Source organism: Silurus meridionalis, chromosome 28 (genome assembly GCF_014805685.1).
Source record: "Silurus meridionalis isolate SWU-2019-XX chromosome 28, ASM1480568v1, whole genome shotgun sequence".
Classification (NCBI taxonomy): domain Eukaryota; kingdom Metazoa; phylum Chordata; class Actinopteri; order Siluriformes; family Siluridae; genus Silurus; species Silurus meridionalis.
Genome location: NC_060911.1, coordinates 3,298,236 through 3,323,546, shown reverse-complemented (window position 1 = coordinate 3,323,546; position 25,311 = coordinate 3,298,236). Strand labels below are relative to the sequence as shown.

The following is a 25,311-nucleotide window of genomic DNA, read 5'->3' as shown; positions in this document are numbered from 1 at the left end:
AGTAAATAGTTAATAATATCCTGGTCTCTGTGCATGTGAGTGTGTGAGTGTGTGCACCCTGAACATGATCTCTGATTATAGGTGTGAACATTTATTTTTTCTTTCTGTGAAAGAGAGCAGGGTTAATGCTAATTTCAAACCAGCAACATTTGTGTCTTGCAACATCACAATAACGCTGCATAAAAACTTCTGAAAAAGTAAATAAAAATAACTCCAGATCTACTGCAGGAACATGTCGACTAATTCATACGATTGAATTCAACCTGCTATAAATATTTAAATCAATTTCAAGTTCAGTGAAATGTGAAAATTCTAATAGTTTTCTGTAAATAAGTTATTAGAAACAAAAATATGAGGAATCTGTAAACGTATACACACTATTAGAACAGAACAATATTATTTTGTTATTTATAAAACTGCTGGACTTTAACAAGAACATCTCTGGTGTGTTAGAATTGCAGCTCAAACGTCTTCACACTTTGACCACGTGACCACAAGTGATCACTGATGCCCCTCCTCTGATAGTTTACTTTTTTACTGACAGCAGCACATTTAATTCACTTCAACAGAAGTACAGAAGTGCAGCCTGTCCATCACGTCCACACAGAGACACGGTCACTTCATGTTTTACTGGGTCTTTGTTTAGATTAAAGATGCTTCAGCGTTCTAATGAGGTGATGGAAGAAGGTCATGATCCAGAGTCAGAAGATCTTAAAGCAGAGAGACGCCTACAAGCACAACACAGAGGTACAAAATGTTTCAATTCTCTTGCTAACATTTGTTCATTCACTCTGGGAAACTTCTTGCTCTCTTCCCTGTGCAGAATTACTGCTTACCTGCTTAACGCCTGAATGCAATACAGTCTCAATAACACATTATGGTGAATTTTATCTCAACTCTGTGTTTTTTCCCTAATTTTGATGGAGTTTTTATGCACCAAAAGGAAAATGATGAGTTTGTGACTCTCTGTACAGCTCTGTAGTACGTTTTATGTAATCATGAAGAGGGTACAGGTTCCATCATGGCCACTGCAAAAATGTCCTTCTTCTTCTGAGTGGACACATTCACAATAGTTCAGTGACTATTTAGAATTGTAGCTATTTTAGAATATATTTAGAATTATCCAGTAAGCTTTGGATTTGTTATGTTGATTTAGTTTAACTAATTATCATGTAACTACTATTGAAATTCCAATTCTAAATAGTAAAATAGTAGAAACATAGTAGCAAGTTACTTTACTAAACCAAAAATGAAATTATCTTTGCTCAATATAAAAATTTAATTTTACCAAATTGAAGAAGCTTTTAGTTGTGGAAGAGAAAACAACTTTAATTGCAGTCAGTCAGCACGTCCTACAAGCTCTAAGGAAGAACATTACTGAACGGCAATGACACAAAATGGCACTTTTCCTTGTCCTAGTTGCATATTTATGTGATTTATTCTCTTTTCATATACCCAGTTTAAAAACTTCCATTGTTTTTCTTGTGCCCTGACAAACTGTCTCCTCTTTGCTGTGCAGGTTTTATTTTGGCATGTTTTTTATGCTTATTTCTCTATGTAAAGTTTGTGTAACACATCTCACTTTTTCCACGCATGAAGAATGAGAGACAGGCAAAAGTTTAAATTTTCAATAATCCTAGATGTTGCCAGCCACTCTGAAATGGTTTCAAAATGGTTTCAGATTCAGTTCTTAGACAGTGCTGGCAAACTGGAGTCTGTACCCTGTACTTGAGTTAAAGTAGAGACACTCTAAAATATTACTCCAGTAAACGTAAAAGTGCTCCCTTTAAACTTTCACTTAAGTAAAAGTACAAAAGTAGTTGCCTTCAAATATACTTGATCCAAAGTACTAAGATTTATTATGGCTATAATGTTGTGACAAGTTAGAATCAGGAGTTTCTTCAATCATTTATTCCTCTCTATATGTTCTGCTAGCTGTTGAACTGACTAAATTATATGTTGGTGCCAAACAAGCGGCAATCAAAACTTGTTCAAAACAGAGCACTCGCTCGACCCTGATTGGCGGCTTGCTGCGTGATTCACCATTTAAGATTTTATCTACTCATAAATAAAAAGGAATGACTGATTTCCCAAAATGTAGATATTTCACAAAGTAAGATATATGACTTTGAAATGTAGTAAAATTAAAGTAAAATGATCCCTAAATGGAAATACGTACAGATAAATGAACAAGCTACTTAGGTATAGTAACGAATTACATTTACTGTGCACCACTGGCTTAATGGTACAATTATGATGGTGATACTCAAATCTTCTAGTGACACAGTGATACAGAAGAGAGAAAATTTAAGTTATTTGCTGAGCAGTAAGGAGAAAATATATTTTCATGAATCCACTGCTGTTTAGAATGAATAGCGTATACTGTATAATATATTAAATTTTATTTATATAGCTCTTTTACAACAATTATATAATCATTATATTGCTCACATGAATAAATAAAAATTTAGCAGCACAGTACACTCGATGTACCTGGTACAGTAGTGTACTGAGAAAAGCTAAATCTAACTGACCTAATTACAAACACTCATTTCAATCCTGAACATCTTTTATAGGCTGTAAATTTCATACATTAATATTATTACCTGTGTACTGAATTACTGTATGTCTGATACAAATTCTCTGAACAAAATATTGTCTAACAAGCGCTATCAGTGATAGTGATTCCAATAGTGATGCATCAGCAGTGTGACTTGCAGAAGCACTACAAGAGCTACAAACACACAAATTACACTACATTAGGCATAAACAATTAATTAATAGTCACTTTATTTGACATGCTTTCACTCGTACTGTTTATAGTCACAGCAACTATATATTGGGTATAAGTTTACAGTACAGTGAAATATCAAATCAGCTGTTTGATCAACTTTGCGTGGAGAATTTTTCACACGTCAATCACACAGATCATAATACTGTAAAATCACTGACTATTGACTGGCAGCTCTTTTTGTGTAACTGAAATGTTTCAGACCAAACTACCGACTATAAGCCGCTACTTTTTTCCCATGCTTTGAAACCCGCGGCTTAAACAATAAAGCGGCTAATTTATGGATTTTTCCAGGGTTTTTCCTGGTTTTACAAGCTTCAAGCTAAAAAACTGAGCCCCATAATATTAGACCAATGAAATTGGCGAACGGGTTCAGGTGAACCAATGAAACTCTTTATATTAAATCAGATGCGCTCCCACTGAATCGGGCCAAAAGAAAAACTCTCAAGAGAAATAGTTGTGAAATGAAGAAGGAAGACCGTAAACAATGACTTTCTTGGTAGGCTACTGTTTAGATACAAGCCATGTAACAGACGCTTTCTTTCTTTCTTTCTTTCTTTCTTTCTTTCTTTCTTTCTTTCTTTCTTTCTTTCTTTCTTTCGTTAAAACCTGTGTAAAGTTTATTAGTTTCAATGTAGGCAGTGTATATGTATAGACAGGTGCGGGTAGAAATTATTGTATTTCTTATATATATATATATATATATATATATATATATATATATATATATATATATATATGTTTATTCAGTGACTTTATGTTGATTGGTCTTAATGCACTCCACAAAACACAGAAAGACATTTTGCTTGACAAGGGCAGTCCATTTTCTACAGACATTAACAGTGGTTTTAGTTATGAAACACTGAGAAAAAATTGAGAAATGAAGGTCAGGCAGGTTTCTCTGCTCAGAGTTGTTAACAAGGCCTCAGCTGATGTAGCTCATGCTTTTTATTATTTAACATTTTGGTAAAGAATTCACATAGTATCAATAAAATAAAATAAAAAATTCTAATTCTAATCAGTAAATAATTTCCACTACTGAATATTTTGTCATGCTCATATTTGTCTTTATGTCCATTTACCTCTAGGAGGAGACACTGCATGGAGCAGGTGTAAAAGACTGACTGCAGTGTGTGTGGTGCCGCTGTGTGTCCTCGTGTTGGTGTTCTCCACTGTGCTGTGGATCAAAATCAACATACACAACAACCTGACTAAAGAGAGAGACCAGTTACAGACCAGTTACAACAACCTGACTAAAGAGAGAGACCAGTTACAGACCAGTTACAACAACCTGACTAAAGAAAGAGACCAGTTACAGACCAGTTACAACAACCTGACTAAAGAGAGAGACCAGTTACAGAGAGAGAGAGATTTGTGTAACAACAGTTGAGTTCTCTCAGTGGAAATTCAGTTCTGTCTTGAAAATGGGGATAAAATCTTTAACTCACATCCTCTCACATGTTCCACCATATTTTGTCACCAAGGTGTTAGAATGACATTAACATTGATCTTTTTAACACTGATAAGATTTAATGATTCTGTTCCATAACTCATAGCTGACTGCAGAGGAAGAAATAATGAAGGAAAAGTTCTTGTATTATACTTGTAGTAGTTCACTATGAACTAAACAGTGATTACTGAGTCTTAATGAGTCTTACATTTCTCCTGGAGAACTAATAGCTATGACTGTTTATTAATAACACCTGATTAATTACTAATCACCTTAACATTAACTCTCAATGACTAAACCTTCCCTTCCTCCTGGAGATAATAGATGTACCCTGGACATGTCTAACACACAGTGTCTAAAACATACAGTGGTGTGAAAAGCGTTTCCTGATTTTTTATTTTTTGCATGTTTGTGACACTTTAATGTTTCAGATTATCAAACTAATTTAAATATTAGTAAAAGATAAAACAAATGAACACAACATGCAGTTTGTAAATTAAGGTTTTTAATTATTGAGGGAAAACAAAATAAAAAATTAAATAGCCCTGTGTGAAAAAGTGTTTGCCCCCCTGTTAAAACTGTTGTTTATCACATGAGTTCGATTTCTCTGGCCACACCCAGGCCTGATTACTGTCACTCCTGTTCACAATCAAAAATCTCTAAAATAGTACCTGCCTGACAAAGTGAAGTAGACCAAAAGATCCTCACAAGCTAGACATCATGCCGAGATCCAAATAAATTCAGACACAAATGAGAAAGAAAGTAATTGAGATCTATCAGTCTGGAAAAGGTTATAAAGCCGTTTCTAAAGCTTTGAGACTCAAGCGAACCACAGTGAGAGCCATTATTCACAAATGGCAAAAACATGGAACAGTGGTGAACCTTCCCAGGAGTGGCCGGCCGACCAAAAATACCCCAAGAGCACAGCGATGACTCATCCAAGATGTCGCAAAAGACCCCACAACAACATCCAAAGATCTGCAGGCCTCACTTGCCTCAGTTAAGGTCAGTGTTCATGACTCCACCATAAGAAAGAGACTGGGCAAAAATGGTCTGCATGGCAGAGTTCCAAGACGAAAACCGCTGCTGAGAAAAAAGAACATAAAGGCTTGTCTCAGTCTTGCCAGAAAACATCTTGATGATTCCAAAGACTTTTGAAAATTTACGCTGTGAACTGACGAGACAAAAGTTGAATTTTCTGGAAGGTGTGTGTCCCATTACATCTGCCGTAAAAGTAGCACCGCATTTCAGACCAGTTATTAGGTTTTGGGGCAAACACTTTTTCACACAGGGCCATGTAGTTTTGAATTTTGTTTTCCCCCAATAATAAAAACTTTCATTTAAAAACTGCATGTTGTGTTCACTTGTGTTATCTTTTACTAATATTTAAATTAGTTCGAGGATCTGAAACATTAAAGTGTGACAAACTTTAAAATCAGGAACAACTTTTTTACACCACCATAAATATCTACAGAAGTCATTATAATCTACAGAATTCTGTTTAGAGTGAAATCGACAACTATTTCCTGTTATCAGGTTTTATAAAAGTACAGCTGTGGTGCTGCAGAAACACCACATGCTCTCCATATTTACACTGACAAACAAAAAGAGAAAATAAATTCTGGATGCAGTAAAAATAGAGTAAATATTTATCTAATGTATGTTCTCATTTACGGAAGCGCATTCAATTCACACAAAGAAACAAACAAAAAAAGTACATTGCATTCACAAAAAATAAGAACAAATAAATAAAAGTTGGGGCAGTCTGTGGCAGGGAAGCATTTTAGCACTTAACACCGGATCTGACGTTACTGCATTTTTTGCTCGAGATGCGCCTCATTGCGCAACAATGGAGATGTAGCAGCTAAAATATGGTTCAGCTTGATGACTGTATATTAGTTTAATTAGCTACTGAACATTTCCTCCCTGACCTGCCACTCCTGCTAATTAATTAAGTTACGGTAAGTCTTGCTTCAGTTAACAGATACGGGGCAAAAATGCAGTAACGTCAGATCCGGCGTTATGCGCAGAAATGCTTCCCTGCCACAGACTGCATCAATTTTCTTTTTGTTAATGCAATGCGCTTGTTTTTTTGTTTCTTTTTTTTGTTTTTTTTGTGAATGCAATGCACTTGTTTTTGCACTAATGCACTAAAAAATGTTTAAATGCAGTGAATTCATTGCGTTATAAACATCGCTTTCACACTTTGTGTTTGTTTAATTAAATGCAGTGTGAAAACACACCAAAAAGTCAAACTAATAATTAAAAAATAATCCATTTAAACATCCATAAATAGTGATTTCATGCATATTAAATACTTTATCATATTATACTGATTATGTTGTAAAATAGAAATTGTGGCTTTACACAAACATTAGTTTAAAAACTGTGCATTTTAAATTCTCTCCATTTCTCTCTACAGGTAAATGGAAGTGGATCAGTTTCAGCTCCAGTTTTTACTACGTCTCTAATGATTATAAGAGCTGGGAGGAGAGCAGACAGAACTGCAGGGACGAAGGAACAGATCTGATGATCATCAACAGCAGAGAGGAACAGGTGAGAGTGAGAGAGAGAGAGAGAGAGAGAGAGAGAGAGAGAGAGAGAGGAGAGAGAATGGTGTAATTTGTGCTGTTGTTTGCAGGAGTTCATCAGTAAACACATCAGCAGTATCAGTGGGGTTTGGATTGGTCTGAGTGACAGAGATAAAGAGGGAGAGTGGAAATGGGTGGACGCTTCACCACTGACCTTCAAGTAAGAAATTATTTCTCTATTTTTATGATGCAATAAAATAAAAATAATCTTAATGAAGATTATTCTCTATTATACTCTTAGATTTTATATTGTTCTAATGCACATATCAGTAAACAGAGACTGAAATGTTTGAGTTAAATGTGTGGAATTGAAGGAAACTGAACACTGAACTGATTCTGATTCTGTGGGTTTCAGGGACTGGGGTCAGTGGGAACCGGGTGGTAAAGAGAAAGAGAATTGTGTTGAAATTTACAAATCTTCAAAAAGCATCATCTGGAATGACAATAACTGCTCTGAAAAACTAAACTGTATCTGTGAGAAAAATGTTTCTCCCTAAAGTGAAAATCACTTTTACACAACTTGAGCTGATTATATTCAGTATAAAGACAATATTTGGATGTGAATTGTGTCTCAGTGTCTGTTCTTGTTTTCTCAGAGTGCACAGAAACTGTTCATGTCTTTTCCTGTATCTCATACTGTTACATTCCCACTGTGGTGAAACCTAACAGGAGTGTAGCAACAATAACTGTTTAACTACTAGATCACAGCAGGGCTAACAGCAGCAGCAATGCTAACAACAGCAGCAGCAATGCTAACAACAGGAGGTCTAACAGTAGTAACAGCAGGGCTAACAGCAGCAGCAATGCTAACAGTAGCAGCAGAAGGGCTAAAAGCAGCAATGTTAGCAACAACAAGGCTAACACCAACATGGTTAACAGCAATAGGGCTGAAAGAAAGTAGTGCTAACAGCACACAGGTTTGCAAAAGCATGGCTAACAGCAGCATGGCCAACAACTCTACGGCTGGCACCAACAAGGGTAACAGCAGTGGGGCTAAAAACAATAAAGCCTCCAACAGCAAGACAAGCCTATAACAAGGCTAACAAAACCTTGCATGCATCAAGAGTGAGTCATAGACAGATGTGGTGAAACCCAGAATTAATACTGGGTTGCCATGTTACAGAATAATCCCAAATCACAAACTCCTCTGTAATGAACACAGTTGCATGAGGGAGAATTAACATATGTTATAGAGTAAATATGTAATATATATACTGCTCTTGTCGCGTGCCCATGTGTAACATACGCATCATTATAAAACAACAATTTTATTTTTGTATTTACAGAAGTAATAGATTTTAACATGAACATCTTTGGTAAGAGTGAAAATTGCAATTCAAATGTCTTCACACTTTGAAGCCACTGATGCCTCATATAGAGCTACATATGGCATTATAGTCTTGTGTCTTTCTCACGTGTGTGTTGGCACTCTGGATGTGATCTATGTGGTTATAGGTGTGAACTTTTTTTTATTTCTGCAAAAGAGAGCAGGGATTAATGCTAATTTTAGACCAGTGCCACCTCACAATACAGCTGCATGAAAACTTCAAAAAATAAAAAAAATTAAAATAATAATAAAAGTAAATAGAAATAATTCCAGATCTACTGCAGGAACCGGTCGACTAATACATACGATTGAATTCAACCTGCTTTAAATATTAAAATAAATTTTAAGTGAAATTTGAAAATTCTAATAGTTTTTTGTAATGTATTAGAAACAAAAATATGAGGAATCTGTAAACGTATACACACTATTAGAACAGAACAATATTATTTTGGTATTTATAAAACTGCTGGACTTTAACAAGAACATCTCTGGTGTGTGTGAGAATTGCAGCTTAAACATCTTCACATTCTGACCACAAGTGACCACTGATGCCCCTCCTCTGATAGTTTACTTTTTTACTGACAGCAGCACATTTAATTCACTTCAACAGAAGTACAGAAGTGCAGCCTGTCCATCATGTCCACACAGAGACACGGTTACTTCATGTCTGTTTAGATTAAAGATGCTTTAGCATTCTAATGAGGAGATGGAAGAAGGTCACGATCCAGAGTCAGAAGATCTTAAAGCAGAGAGACTCCTACAAGCACAACACAGAGGTACAAAATGTTTCAATTTCTGCCAGCACACCGCTGGCAGATACAACGAACGCATGACTTAGGTCAGGGAACCGTCCAGCCTCAGCTGACCATCCCCCCAGCATGCTCCCAGATTCCGAGGAGTGGGTGGGTGGTTGGGGAAGGTCAGTGGAGAAGGACAGCGGGAATGAGAGAGAGGGATAGAAGCTGCCTGTCCCTGGGTACACCGCCATCTGTACTTCCCAGGAGAGGGAGTGTATGATGCAGGAGGCGGCTGCAGTGTTCCTCATAGGCCTGTTCCGGCTCCCTCCATGGTGAAGTCTCCCTGGCGTCATACCTCTGGTCCAGCACAGGGTTTCGGCCCCACTGTAACACACTCACTGGTTCTGTGTGGAAAAAAGAGTGACAGTCAAACGTTCACAAGCAGAGCTTTCTTTATTTACTTTGATTTTCACCCCAGTGCTTTCCTTTCCAGTACTCACGCCGGGGCACACCCACAGTCTCGTGGGTCGGGATGACTTTCCTCTATACTTCCATGAGTGCACATTCATGGATCGGCACGCATTTCTTTGGCGTCCACCTGTCTCCCTCTCAAAGCGGTATGCTTTGTCTTTAGTGCCTGCCCGAGTTTCCTTGTGGACCTGCACGCCTTTTCTAAGCATCCACCTGAGTGCACTCGATGGCCGTGCTTAGTCACTGTTCGGCGACTCTTTCGCTCGTCTCTGCTTGGTGGCTTTGTCCCAGCTTGTTCCGTCAGTTTCACCCTTCACTTGTGCACCGCTGACACAGCTTAGTTATACATTCTCACAATTCCATAACTACCTCTACTGAGAGTAATAATGCTAAAATTAATGCTGAATACTCTGTAATGCTGGATGATATTGGTAAAAGCTGTTTTAATGCTAAGTAAAGCTGGCCTAAGCTAAATTTGTCAAACATTTCTCTAGACTCCTATTACCTGCTGAGCACTAGGTTTAAAACATTTATATAAACCTACCATTTTCAATAAGCCTAGATGTTGCCAGACACTCTTAAATGGTTTTAAATCTGGTATCAGATTCAGTTCACGGCCAGTGCTGGCAAACCGGGGACTATCATAAACTATCGCAATGAATTTCCACAGGTGTGAGAAACAAACAGACAGAAAATGTGATCCACCGTTTCATACACAAATGCCCTCTACAGGCCATTAATGATATTGTTCCTTGTAATAATATGAGGGCTTCATGCAGTGGTGGATGAAGTACACAAACCGTGTACTTGAGTTAAAGTAGAGACACTCTGTAAAATATGACTCCAGAAAAAGTAAAAGTGATTCCTTTAAACTTTCACTTGAGTAAAAGTACAAAAGTATTTGCCTTCAAATGTACTTATCCAAAGTACTATGATTTAATATGGGTATGATGTTGTGGCAAGTTAGAATCAGGAGTTTCTTCCATCATTTATTACTCTCACAATGTTCTGCTGTTGAGCTGAATCTGAACTGGATGTTGGTGATAAGTAGATACGACGAAGTGCCAATCAAAACATGTTTAAAACAGACCACACGCTCGATGCTGATTGGTGGCTTGTGGCGTGATTGACTGTTTAAGATTTTATCCACTCAAAAATAAAAAGGAACGACTTATTTTACAAAATGTAGTTGAGTAAAAAGTTATTTAGTTAAGTTGAGTAAAAGATATTTGACTTTGAAATGTAGTGAAGTTAAAATAAAAGTCTCCCTAAATGGAAATACAGATAAATGAAAAAGCTACTAAATTACAGTAATGAATTACATTTACTTGATTACTGTGCACCACTGGCTTCATGGTTGAGTTACGATGGTGATACTTAAATCATTTAGTGATACAGTGATACAGAAGAGAGAAAATTCAAGGGATTTGCTAAGCAGTAAGGAGATAATATATTTTCATGAATCCACCGCTGTTTAGAATAAATAGTGTATATAATATATTCCATTTGATCTGTATAGCTCTTTTACAACAATTATATAATCATTATATTCTCACATGAATAAATAAAAATTTCAGCATTTAGCAGCACAGTACACTCGATGTACCTGGTACAGTAGTGTACATCTGCTCTGAGAAAAGCTAAATCTAATTACTGGCCTAATTACAAACACTCCCTTCAATCCTGAACATCTTTTATAGGCTGTAAATTTCATACATTAATATTATTACCTGTATACTGAATTACTGTATGTCTGATACAAATACTCTGAACAAAATATTGTCTAACTAGTGCTATTAGTGATAGCCTGCCCCCTGCTGGCCATGTGCCTACATTACAACTGCAAAGCTCAAAACACAAGTTTGTGTTGGGTCCTAAAGACAGATGTTAATTGTTCTTTATCATAAAACAGCATGAAATTACGGAATCGCATTGCATTCACAAAGAAAAAAAAAAGTCTGTGGCAGGAGAGCGCTTTAGCGCATAACACCGGATTTGACGTTACTGCATTTTTTGCTCGGAAGCGCCTCATTGCGCAACAATGGAGACGTAGAAGTTATTTTATGGTTTAGCTTGATAAATGTATATGTTAGTGTTAAGATGGTTCTCACACTGGTTCTCTTAACACAGTCCTATTATCTGTTCAGTGTCTATAGGATCTTTATGATGTGAGTATGTAAGGTATACAGGAAGTCTTTATCTGGACTCACACATCTCCGGTTATTATGTCTTCTTACCCAATCAGGAACAGTTTTAGCTCAGGTATTTTCGTGTGTGTGTGTATCTATACTTGTCTGTTATCTGCATTAAATTAAAGAAAAACATATACACCATTCTGTGTGCTGTGTGATTCTTCCCTGATCAGAAAAGGCACCACGGGCATCGCAGATCACATTGAAAACCTCTCCAAAAATGAAGTTTTGTTTGGTCATAATAAAAATCTAACATTATATTAGTTTAATTAGCTAATTTACATTTCCTCACTGACCTGCTCTTATTATTATTATTATTATTATTATTATTATTATTATATTTTAACATTGACTACTAATATATGTTACACGTTCTGACTGTCCACTTGCTAAAAGTTTGTTTTATGTGTAACATGTAACATATATTAGTAGTCAATGTTGAAAAATAATAATAATAATAATAATAATAATAATAATAATAATAGTTATTGCCCCGTATCTGTTAACTAAAGCAAGACTTACCATAACTAAATTCTTTATCAGGAAGAGCAGGTCAGTGAGATAATAGGACTGTGTTTAGAGAACCAGTGTAAGAACCATCTTAACACTAACATATACAGTTATCAAGCTAAACCATATAATAGCATCTACGTCTTCATTGTTGTGCAATGAGGCGCTTCCGAGCAAAAAATGCAGTAACATTATAATTATGACTTACTAAGTCATAATTTTGAAATACGGATCTCATAATTATGAGAAACAAAGTCATAATTATGAGATCCTGGCTGTGAATTTTTTTTCTTTGTGAATGCAATGCGCTTCCGTAGAATAGACCTCTTTTCAGTTAGTAATCATTGAGACATTTGTTGTGGGCAGAGCTTAGGTGTAGGCAGAAAAATTCCCTGACTGGTTCACTAATGATAAATACATACATACACATATATATATATATATATATATATATATATATATATATATATATATATATATATATATATATATATATTTATTTATTTATTTATTTATTTATTTATATAATTATTATATATAATATTCCTAATTTATCAAGTCTGGTTCCTCTCAAAGTTTCTTGCTTTTATTTCACAGGGAGTTATTTCTTGTCATTGTGATCTTTTATCTGTTAACTTCTTGTTCTGTAAATCAAAGAATCCATCTAGCATCTGTCTGGTATCTTCAGAAAAGCAGAAGGGAACGGAAACAGGGCAAGGAGGCACAGCAACATCCTCAGCAGGAAAGGGAGGAACAGCAACATCAACACTGGACTACATTTTTCAGAACCACTGCTGTAATGGGTGAGGATACATGCAAGTGCTAACAAACTGTGAATAGGATTTACATGCAGAATGACGTGACATGGTGTGCGAACCTGCAGGCCAGTGTTCATTACGACATAATTCTGATACCATGTTACTGAGAAACCACAAAGCATATAAATATTTTCAGATCTACTGAGGGCAACTACTTCAAATGACAGAATTTAACCTGCTGTAAAGATATACATTAATTTAAATATCAGGCTAAATGTGTCATGTGTGTAATGACATTACAAGGAACGATATATAATGAATTGGTGCAATTTATACATCATTATAACACAACCATATAATTTTGGTATTACGTAGTTTAACTGCTAGACTTGAACAAAAAACATCTCTGGTTAGAGTAAGAATTGCAGCTCAAATGCCATCACACTTTGAACACAAGCCACTGATGTTCCTCCTAAACCACATATGATAAACCACAGTGATGTTATGGTGGCCGTATGGTGTATAAAGAGTAATTTCCTTCGCACGCTCTCTTTCCTTTCATTTCCTCTTTTTTCCACTCTCTTAAAGTTAATTAGAGAAGAATTACTCAAAGAAATTTCTCTCTGTAAAAGCGAGCAGGGGGTTAATGCTGGGCCAGTGGCAATTGTGTCTTGTAACCTCACAGTAAAGCTGCATCAAAGCTTCTGAAAAGGTAAATACATAAAATTCCAGATCTACTGCAGGAACATGTCGTCTAATTTATATGACTGGATTTAACCTGCTATAAATATTTAAGTCAAATAAAAGCAGAATATAAAAAGCCTAATAATTTTGTTTCATTGTATTATGAGGAACAAAATTACGAGCGATAATGTTATTCAGGTATTTATATGACTAGTATGCGTGAGAATTGCTGCTGAAATGCTTTGAACATTGACCACAAGTCACTGATGCCCCTCCTCTGATTATTAACTTCCTCTAACTTCCCTAATTAACAACAGCACATTTAATTCACTGCACACAGAGTACAGAGGTGCAGCTGTCTGTCACGTCCACACAAAGACACAGTCACTTCATGTGTTATGAATCTTTTATAGATTAAAGATGCTTTATTCTTCTTCTGAGCAGGTGGACATGGTGGTGCATATCTATGATAGTTTAGATGCTTTGGGTCAAGACCCCAACAGAGAGAAGGAAGATGCTGATGCAGGAAGAGAGAAGGCAGAGAGACGCCTACAAGCACAACATAGAGGTACAAAATGTTTAAGTTCAATTGCTAATATTTACTTAGTATCTCATTATGGGAAACGATATTTGTGATTATAATAAAATTAAACTATTATTATAATAAAACAAAATAATGGTTAAATGCAATTATTTATATGAATTAAACAGTCACAATATATTGAATAATATTTTATTATTATTATTATTATTATGAATATTATTATAATTATTATTAATAATATTACTTTAAGAAGTGCATTCTGGTAACGGGGGTCTGTGGACCCCACTTTGAGAACCTCTGACCTATACTATATGGACAAAAGTACTGAGGCTCCTCTCTTAAAAATTTAAGATGTTTCAATCAGACCCATTTTGACAGGTGTATAAATTCAAGCAATGATCATGCAGTCTGCTTTTACAAATATTTGTGAAGAGTGATGACCATTTATCTCTAGGAGGAGACACTGCATGGGGCAGGTGTAACAGACTGACTGCAGTGTGTGTGGTGCTGCTGTGTGTCCTCCTGTTTGTGGTCTCCACTGTGCTGTGGATCAAATTCAACAACCTAAAAGCAGAGAGAGACCAATTACAGACCAGTTACAACACCCTAACTAAAGAGAGAGACCAGTTACAGACCAGTTACAACACCCTAACTAAAGAGAGAGACCAGTTACAGAAAGAGAGAGATTTTAGTAAGTAGATAAATTTATCCTTGAATTTTCTGCCCAACAGTTGAGTTCCCTCAGTGGAAATTCAGTGCCATTTTAAAACTGGATATAAAACCTTTAACTCACATCCTCTTACATGTTTAACCATATTTCGTCATCAAGGCCTTACAATGACAATCTTATTAACACTGTGAGATTTAACGATTCTGTTCCATAACTCATAGGCGAATCTTACAGTGTTAATAAGATTGTCATTCTAAGGCCTTGATGACGAGCCTAGTTCTTGTATTATACTTGTATTAATTCACTATGAACTAAGCAGTGATTACTGAGTCTTTGTGAGTCTAACATATTTCCTGCAGAACTACTAGCTATGACAGTTATTAATTACAGATTATTAATAACACCTGATTAATTACTGATCACCTAAACATTAACTCCTAATGACTAAAGCTTCCCTTCCTCCTGGAGATAATAGATGTACCCTGGACATGTCTAACACACGGTACAGTGTCTAAAACATAAATATCTACAGGAGTCATTATTATCTACAGAGTTCTGTTTAAAATGAATGTGCAGTTTTTATTTATCCAGTCAGAGTCTAAAGAGAGAAATAAACAACTATTTCCTGTAGAAACTCCACATGCTCTCCATATTTAAACTGTCAAACAAAAGGAGAAAAATAATTTCTGGATGCAGTAAACATTCAGTGAATATTTATCTAATGTATGTTCTTATTTGAGTGATTTTTGATTGTAAAATTTTCTAAAAATGTTTTTATAAATTTCCATTAACTGTATAAAAGCAGTGAATTAATTAGCGTTATAAACATTGTTCCCCCACTTTGTTTGTTTAATCATATGCAGTCTAAAAACACATCAACAATCAAACTAATAATTAAAAAATAATCAATTTAAACATCCATAAAGTGATTTCATGCATATTTAATACTTTCTCATATTATACTGATTATGTTGTGAAATAGAAATTGTGTCTGTACACAAACATTAGTTTATAAACAGAGTGTTTTATATTATTTTCATTTCTCTCTACAGATAAATGGAAGTGGATCAGCTACAGCTCCAGTTTTTACTACGTCTCTAATGATTATAAGAGCTGGGAGGAGAGCAGACAGAACTGCAGGGACAAGGGAGCAGATCTGATGATCATCAACAGCAGAGAGGAACAGGTGAGAGAGAGAGAGAGAGAGAGAGAGAGAGAGAGAGAGAGAGTGTAATATGTGCTGTTGTTTGCAGGAGTTCATCAGTAAACACATCAGCAGTATCAGTGGGGTTTGGATTGGTCTGAGTGACAGAGATAAAGAGGGAGAGTGGAAATGGGTGGACGCTTCACCACTGACCTTCAAGTAAGAAATTATTTCTCTATTTTTATGATGCAATAAAATAAAAATAATCCTAATAAAGATTATTCTTTATTATACTCTTATATTTTATATTGTCCTAATGTATATATCAGTAAACAGAGACTGAAATGTTTGAGTTAAATGTGTGGAATTGAAGGAAACTGAACACTGATCTGATTCTGATTCTGTGGGTTTCAGGGACTGGGGTCAGTGGGAACCGGGTGGTAAAGAGAAAGAGAATTGTGGTGAAATTTACAAATCTTCAAACAGCATCATCTGGAATGACAATAACTGCTCTAAAAAACTAAACTGTATCTGTGAGAAAAATGTTTCTTCCTGAAGTGAAAATCACTTTTACACAACTTGAGCTGATTATATTCAGTATAAAGACAATATTTGGATGTGAATTGTGTCTCAGTGTCTGTTCTTGTTTTGTCAGAGTGCACAGAAACTGTTCATGTCTTTTACTGTATCTCATACTGTTACATTCCCACTGTGGTGAAACCTAACAGGAGTGTAGCAACAATAACTGTTTAACTACAATGCTCATAACGGTAACAATGCTAACAGCAGTAGCAGCAGGTCTAACAACAAGGTTAGGGCTAACAACAATAAGGTTAGCAACTACAAGGCTAACGGCAACAATGCTAAAGAGAGTTTATACAACTGTGGCAACGATGCAGCAATAGTTTGGGGAAGAACCACATATGAGTATCATGTTCTTTTGGCCATATTGTGTATAAACAGTCATTTCCTCTGCAGCCTCTGTTTTATTCATTTAATCGTTAATAAGAATAAATACTGGGCTGCCTTTTTACATCAAAATCACAAACTCCTCTGTACTGAACACCATCGCAGGAGGGTGTTAACAGTAAATAATAAATTAAAATCCTTCACTGTTTTGCACGCCTGTGTGTAATGAAAAGCCTACGAGCATCGTGTAATAATTTTACAAGGAACAAAAAGATGACAAATTGGTGCAATGTTTACACATCATTATAATACAACAATGTTATACTGGTTATACTGGAATTTACATAAAAACTAAGAACATCTCTGGTAAGAGTGAGAATTGCAGCTCAAATGTCTTCACACTCTGACCACAACCCTCTGATGCTCCTCCTAAAGAAACTAGTGTTCTATGTACAGTATATATAATATGTATACGTGTATAAAGAGTCGTTTCCTCTGCTGTCTTTTTTTTTCACTCTCTTGAAGTTAATGAGAGAGAAAATGAATTGCTTGCCATGTTACTAAAAACCACAAACACAAACTTCTCTGTCCTGAAGACGCTCCTGTGAATAAAACCTGTGGTTACAAAATAAATAGTTAATAATTTCCTAGTCTCTGTGAATGTAAGTGTGTGAGTGTGTGCACCCTGTATGTGGTCTATGTGGTTATAGATGTGAACATTTATTTTTTTTTCTGTGAGAGAGAGCAGGGGTTAATGCTAATTTTAAACCAGCGACATTTGTGTCTTGCAAATTCACAGTAACGCTGCATAAAAACAGATCTACTGCAGGAACATGTCGACTAATTCATACGATTGAATTCAACCTGCTATAAATATTTAAATCAATTTCAAGTTCAGTGAAATGTGAAAATTCTAATAGTTTTTTGTAAAGAAGTTATTAGAAACAAAAATATGAGGAATCTGTAAACGTATACACACTATTACAACACAACAATATTATTTTGGTATTTATAAAACTGCTGGACTTTAACAAGAACATCTCTGGTGTGTGAGAATTGCAGCTTAAACGTCTTCACACTTTGACCACAAGTGACCACAAGTGACCACTGATGCCCCTCCTCTGATAGTTTACTTTTTTACTGACAGCAGCACATTTAATTCACTTCAACAGAAGTACAGAAGTGCAGCCTGTCCATCACGTCCACACAGAGACATGGTCACTTCATGTCTGTTTAGATTAAAGATGCTTCAGCGTTCTAATGAGGTGATGGAAGAAGGTCATGATCCAGAGTCAGAAGATCTTAAAGCAGGGAGACGCCTACAAGCACAACACAGAGGTACAAAATGTTTCAATTCTCTTGCTAACATTTGTTCAGTATTTCACTCTGGGAAACGTCATTCTCTCTCTTCCCTGTGCAGAATTACTGCTTACCTGCTTAACGCCTGAATGCAATACTGTCTCGATAACACATTATGGTGAATTTTATCTCAACTCTGTGGTTTTTTCCTAATTCTGATGGAGTTTTTATGCACCAAAAGGAAAACGATGAGTTTATGACTCTCTGTACAGCTCTGTAGTACGTTTTATGTAATCATGAAGAGGGTACAGGTTCCATCAGGGCCACTGCAAAAAAAGTCCTTCTTCTTCTGAGTGGACACATTCACAGAGTGACTGTCGGGGTGTGACGAAACAGAAGGCGGAAGCCGGAGTACAGCTCGCTTGGGTTTAATACAAGTGTGAGGGAGAGAGAGAGAGAGAGACACAAGCACACACACAGAGATGCGCACACACACAAGCACAAGCACACGGCAGTCCTACGGTTGAGAGAATCCGAGGTACGCTAGCTGACCCGAGATGCGTGGGGAGGTGAAGCGCAGCCGGGGCCGGATTGTGGATGCAACGGATAAGTAGAGTTCTGCGTGAAGACCTGCACACGTAAACCTAGCTCGCACTTAAAGTCCAACACATACAATAACGAACGGGAAGTGAGTGTGAGTGAGGAGCTTATATAGATGCGGGGTGGAGTGATGATGAGCCCCAGGTGAGCGTGATTATGCCTGGAGCTCCAGAGAGAGTGGAGGCATGAGTGATGATGAGCTCCAGGTGTGCGTGGTTAAACCTGGAGCTCTAGGGAGAGCGGAGTCATAGAGAGCCACCAGAGGGGGCGTGGCAGGTGGATCCCTGACAGTGACTATTTAGAATTTGAGCTATTTTAGAATATATTTAGAATTATCCAGTAAGCTTTATATTTGTTATGTTGATTTAGTTTAACTAATTATCATGTAACTACTATTGAAATTCCAATTCCAAATAGTAAAATAGAAGGAAAACATAGTAGTAAGTTGGTTTACTTAACCAAAAATAAAATTATCTTTGCTAAATATAAACATTTTATTTTACCAAATTGAAGAAGCTTTTAGTTGTGGATGAGAAAACAGCTTTAATTGCAGTCAGTCAGCACGTCCTACAAGCTCTAAGGAAGAACATTACTGAACAGCAATGACACAAAATGGCACTTTTCCTTGTCCCAATTACATATTTATGGGATTTTTTTCTCTTTCTGATACCCAGTTCAAAAACGAAATTTGGTTTCAGATTCAGTTCTCAGACAGTGCTGGCAAACTGGGGACTATCACAAACCGGCCCTGAATTTCCACAGGTGTGAGAAACAAACGACAGAAAATGTGATCCACCGTTTCATACACAGATGCCCTCTACAGGCCATTGATGATATTGTTCCTCGTAATAATATGAGGGCTTCATGCAGTGGTGGATGAAGTACACAAACCGTGTACTTGAGTTAAAGTAGAGACAATCTGTAAAATATTACTCCAGTAAACGTAAAAGGGCTCCCTTTAAACTTTCACTTGAGTAAAAGTACAAAAGTATTCGCCTTCAAATGTACTTATCCAAAGTACTATGATTTATTATGGCTATAATGTTGTGGCAAGTTAGAATTAGGAGATTCATCCATCATTTATTACTCTCACAATGTTCTGCTAGCTATTGAACTGACTCTGAATTATATGTTGGTGCCAAACAAGCGGCAATCAAAACACGTTCAAAACAGAGCACACGATCGACCCTAATTGTCGGCTTTCTGTGTGATTGACCGTTTAAGATTATATCCACTCAAAAATAAAAAGGAACGACTGATTTCACAAAATGTAGTGAAATTAAAATAAAAGTCTCCCTAAATGAAAATACTTACAGATAAATGAAAAAGCTACTTAAGTACAGTAACGAATTACATTTACTTGATTACTGTGCACTACTGGCTTCATGGTAGAATTATGATGGTAATACTTAAATCATTTAGTGATACAGAAGAGAAATAATTCAAGGGATTTGATGAGCAGTAAGGGGAAAATATATTTTCATGAATTCACTACTGTATTTAGAATGAATAGTGTATATAATATATTCAAATCAATTTTATTTGTATATTTTGTTTATTTTTATATTTATTTGCAATTTTGAATTGTTTCCAATTTCCAACTGAGGTATGGTGAAAAGTGTGTGACCCTCCTTACCCTGTTGTTCAATACTTCATTTGATCTCAAAATTAACTTTGGTGCTTCAAGCTTCAGATGAAACGTCTCTCCTACAGGAAAATCAATTTGAGTTATTGGTGCAATTTGGCCATCAATTTCACTCCAGATCTCCCAACCAGGCTCTCTGAGTGAGATATGTTCTAATGCATATTTTGACCTGCACAAGTCTTGAAGATTGTTTAAAACTGTGGGTGGATTATTGGCTTCGCTGGTAAGAGATCATAAGCACATTTGAATTGAGTTTATGGCTCAATCATCCAAAGGCCATGATCATTTTCTCCATAATAGTGATGCATCAGCAGTGTGACCTGTAGAAGCATTTCAAGAGCTACAAACACAGATATTACACTACATTAGGAATAAACAATCAATTAATAGTCACTTTATATGACATGCTTTCACTTGTACTGTTTATAGTCACTGCAACTATATATTGGGTATAAGTTTACAGTACAGTGAAATATCAAATCAGCTGTTTGATCAGCATGGTGTTGAGAATTTTTTACACTTTAGTCACACAGATCATATTACTGACTATTGACTGGCAGCTCTTTTAGCCTTACTTCTATGTTTCAGCCCAAACTATTAAAAAAATTTTTGTCAGGACATGGAACTCTTGCCATTGTTTTTAATATATACATATATGTACATGCCTTTTTATTCAGTGACTTTATGTTCATTGGTCTTAATGCACTCCACAAAACACAGAAAGACGAGTTTCTTGACAAGTGCAGTCCATTTTCTACAGACAATAACAGTGGTTTTAGTTATAAAACATTGAGAAAAAATTGAGAAATTAAGGTGAGGCAGGTTTCTCTGCTCAGAGTTGTTAACAAGGCCTCAGCTGATGTAGCTCATGGTTTTTATTATTTAACATTTTGTTAATTAATTGACATAGTATCTATAAAATAAAAAATAATTTTTAATTCTAATCAGTAAATCATTTCCACTACTGATTATTTTGTCATGCTCATATTTGTCTTTATGTCCATTTACCTCTAGGAGGAGACACTGCATGGAGCAGGTGTAAAAGACTGACTGCAGTGTGTGTGGTGCCCCTATGTGTCCTCGTGTTGGTGTTCTCCACTGTGCTGTGGATCAAAATCAACATACACAACAACCTGACTAAAGAGATAGACCAGTTACAGAGAGAGAGAGATTTGTGTAACAACAGTTGAGTTCCCTCAGTGAAAATTCAGTTCACTATGAACTAAGCAGTGATTACTGAGTCTTAATTAGTCTTACATTTTTCCTGGAGAACTAATAGCTATGACTGTTTATTAATAACACCTGATTACCCAATGACTAAACCTTCCCTTCCTCCTGGAGATAATAGATGTACCCTGGACATGTCTAACACACAGTGTCTAAAACATACAGTGGTGTGAAAAAGTGTTTCCTGATTTTTTTTTTTACATGTTTCTGACACTTTAATGTTTTAGATAATCAAATTAACCTAAATATTAGTAAAATATACCACAAATGAACACAACATGCAGTTTTTAAATGAGGGTTTTTATTATTAAAAAGAAAACAAAATCCAAAATTAAATGGCCCTGTGTGAAAAAGTGTTTGTAAAACTGTTGTTTATCACATGAGTTCGATTTCTCTCGCCACACCCAGGCCTGATTACTGTCACACCTGTTTACAACCAAGAAATCTCTTAAATAGGACCTGCCTGACAAAGTAAAGTAAACCAAAAGATCCTCACAAGCTAGACATCATGCTGAGATTCAAATAAATTCAGACACAAATGAGAAAGAAAGTAATTGAGATCTATCAGTCTGGAAAAGGTTATAAAGCCGTTTCTAAAGCTTTGGGACTCCAGCGAACCACAGTGAGAGCCATTATTCACAAATGGCAAAAACATGGAACAGTGGTGAACCTTCCCAGGCTGACCAAAATTATCCCAAGAGTACAGCAACGACTCATCCAAGAGGTCACAAAAGACCCCACAACAACATCTAAAGATCTGCAGGTCTCACTTGCCTCAGTTAAGGTCAGTGTTCATGACTCCACCATAAGAAAGAGACTGGGCAAAAATGGTCTGCATGGCAGAGTTCCAAGACGAAAACCGCTGCTGAGAAAAAAGAACATAAAGGCTTGTCTCAGTCTTGCCAGAAAACATCTTGATGATTCCCAAGACTTTTGGAAAAATACTCTGTGAACTGACGAGACAAAACTTGAACTTTCTGGAAGGTGTGTGTCCCATTACATCTGCCGTAAAAGTAGCACCGCATTTCAGACCAGTTATTAGGTTTAGGGGGCAAACACTTTTTCACACAGGGCCATGTAGTTTTGAATTTTGTTTTCCCTTAATAATAAAAACTTTCATTTAAAAACTGCATGTTGTGTTCACTTCTTATCTTTTACTAATATTTAAATTAGTTTGATGATCTGAAACATTAAAGTGTGACAATCTTCAAAATCAGGAACAACTTTTTCACACCACCAGAAGTCATTATTATCTACAGAATTCTGTTTAGAGTGAATGTGCAGTTCTTATTTGAATAATTACTTAATTACTGTTATAAATATCGTTTCCCCACTTTGTGTTTGTTTAATCATATGCAGTGTAAAAACACACCAAAAAGGCAAAATAATAATTACCACATGATCAATTTAAAATCCATAAATGTGATTTCATGCATATTAAATACTTTATCATATTATACTAATTATGTTGTGAAATAGAAATTGTGGCTTTACACAAACATTAGTTCATAAACAGTGTTTCATAAATTCTCTCCAGTTCTCTCTACAGGTAAATGGAAGTGGATCAGTTTCAGCTCCAGTTTTTACTACATCTCTAATGATAATAAGAGCTGGGAGGAGAGCAGACAGAACTGCAGGGACAAAGGAGCAGATCTGATGATCATAAACAGCAGAGAGGAACAGGTGAGAGAGAGAGAGAGAGAGAGAGAGAGAGAGAGAGAGAGAGATGTGTAATATGTGCTGTTGTTTGCAGGAGTTCATCAGTAAACACATCAGCAGTAACAGTGGGGTTTGGATTGGTCTGAGTGACAGAGATAAAGAGGGAGAGTGGAAATGGGTGGACGCTTCACCAGTGACCTTCAAGTAAGAAATTATTTCTCTATTTTTATGATGCAATAAAATAAAAATAATCTTAATAAAGATTATTCTCTATTATACTCTTATATTTTATATTGTTCTAATGTACATATCAGTAAACAGAGACTGAAATGTTTGAGTTAAATGTGTGGAATTGAAGGAAACTGAACACTGAACTGATTCTGATTCTGTGGGTTTCAGGGACTGGGGTCAGTGGAAACCGGGTGGTAAACAGAAAGAGGATTGTGGTGAAATTTACAAATCTTAAAACAGCATCATCTGACAAGAAATGCACTGAAAAACTAAACTGAATCTGTGAGAAAGATGTTTTAACTAGAATATGACAGCAAGGCTAACAGCAGCAGGGGTAGCAGCAGGACTAATATCAGCAGGGCTAACAGCATCAGGGCTAACAGCAGCAGGGCTAATATCAGCAGGGCTAACAGCATCAGGGCTAACAGCAGCAGGGCTAATATCAGCAGGGCTAACAGCATCAGGGCTAATATCAGCAGGGCTAACAGCATCAGGGATAGCAGCAGGGCTAACACAATTTAATTCATAAGAACATTCTCTTTGAGACTAAAGATGAGCGAATCCAAATTCATCCAGGTTAAATAATCCTTTATATGGCTCAGGATTCATGAATCATTCTTTTCATTTACTTGGATCACTTGAATTATTGGTTATCTTGACAATATTAGCAACAACATATATAAATACAAATTGTAAATTACACTATTGTGTTGTTCTAAGTTGTTGTTAGCAAGTAACTGCAACAACAAGAAGCTGACTAGATGTACAGAAAACCTCCTGTATGGTCATAAACACTTGGCGAGTTTCTCTTTGCCACAGTCGCCACCGGCTTGCTCATCAGGGACAAACTTACACATTGATAAAGAACATCTCATAAGTCTACGGATTCTGTGAATTCTAAGGATTCAAAGAATCACTCGCCATACCCATAGGAAAGTCGAACAGAAAGACAAATTATGGCTTTTACAGAGAGAAAGCAAGACACTCTTGTTTTCCATAGGAGTGCCACCACAACATCTGCTGGTGTGGCAGTGTAATAGCATTCAATTAAACATTTTAGATTAGTTCAAATAACCAGAAAGATATATAGGGCTTCTGTTCTCTGCAAAAAAAACAAAACAAATACTAGCATTTTCTTAACCAATTACATTTACCATGCCAAAAGGAGGGAAAAATAAGAGTTGATTACCCTCTGGTTCCTGTTTTGTTTGAGGTGTGAGTTATTTCCTCATTTAATACATTACTGTTTACCTTTCCACTCTTTTATTTGCATATATTTGTGTCCTTCTTTAAGAATAGAATAGCCTTCATTTGTCACATATACATTACAGAACAGTGAAATTCATTCTTCGCATATCCCAGCTTGCTCAGAAGCTGGGGTCAGAGCGCAGGGTCAGCCATGATATGGTGCCTCTGGAGCACAGAGGGTTAAGGGCCTTGCTCAAGGGCCCAAAAGTGGCAGCTTGGTGATACCAGGTCTTGAACCCCCAACCTCTCTCCTAATTTTGTTCATGAAATGCTGTATTTGGCTTCATATATATTTGGCTTATCTAAGTTCTGGAGATATTTTCTTCTTTTTATCCATCTTTAAGTTCCCCTTTGATTTATCCTGTGTGTCTGAACCTTTCACAGAACAAGATTAATCTTTTGTGTACCCTTAATAAAGCTACGTTAAGCACATGAACTGTTTAAATGGTCGCAAATGTTTTTTTCAGTTTCAAACTGATGGGTTGCAATTTGGTATTTTGCAGTGCAAATATGATTTAAGTTTTCATAGGAACTAGATACGGCGTGTTGCTTTAGAAACAATGACTTCTTTAATTTCAGAGCTTCTTTAATTTTAGACTTCTGTATTTCAGAGCACTATATTAT

The 25,311-nt window shown here is 36.2% G+C and overlaps 2 protein-coding genes across 4 annotated transcripts in view; one reads left to right on the top strand and one right to left on the bottom strand.

The window, feature by feature from the left end:
• The window catches only part of LOC124381380 (hepatic lectin-like), a 48,056-nt gene that overhangs the window by 3,882 nt on the left and 18,863 nt on the right, over window positions 1–25,311 (bottom strand). The gene's annotated exons all lie outside the window — the stretch shown is intronic.
• LOC124381386 (CD209 antigen-like) lies at window positions 12,643–16,594 on the top strand. Of its 3 annotated transcripts, XM_046842983.1 has the most exons (6): window positions 12,643–12,872; window positions 13,956–14,079; window positions 14,510–14,746; window positions 15,778–15,911; window positions 15,979–16,088; window positions 16,284–16,594. In XM_046842983.1, exons 2-6 carry the CDS (start codon window positions 13,962–13,964, stop codon window positions 16,423–16,425), a joined length of 741 nt encoding a protein of 246 aa, XP_046698939.1. In that variant the 5' UTR covers window positions 12,643–12,872; window positions 13,956–13,961; the 3' UTR covers window positions 16,426–16,594. The 3 variants fall into 3 exon arrangements, with proteins under 3 accessions (XP_046698939.1, XP_046698938.1, XP_046698940.1); XM_046842982.1 differs by lacking the exon at window positions 12,643–12,872 and having other exon boundaries at window positions 13,830–14,079; XM_046842984.1 differs by lacking the exons at window positions 12,643–12,872; window positions 14,510–14,746 and having other exon boundaries at window positions 13,830–14,079.

Bases quoted from the DNA above. Each gene is read 5' to 3' on its own strand.
- LOC124381386 (XM_046842982.1), top strand. From the start codon at position 13,932: ATGCTTTATTCTTCTTCTGAGCAGGTGGACATGGTGGTGCATATCTAT. The intron at 14,080-14,509 runs GTACAAAATGTT...ATTTATCTCTAG, and splicing joins CCTACAAGCACAACATAGAG to GAGGAGACACTGCATGGGGC. The intron at 16,089-16,283 runs GTAAGAAATTAT...TGTGGGTTTCAG, and splicing joins GCTTCACCACTGACCTTCAA to GGACTGGGGTCAGTGGGAAC.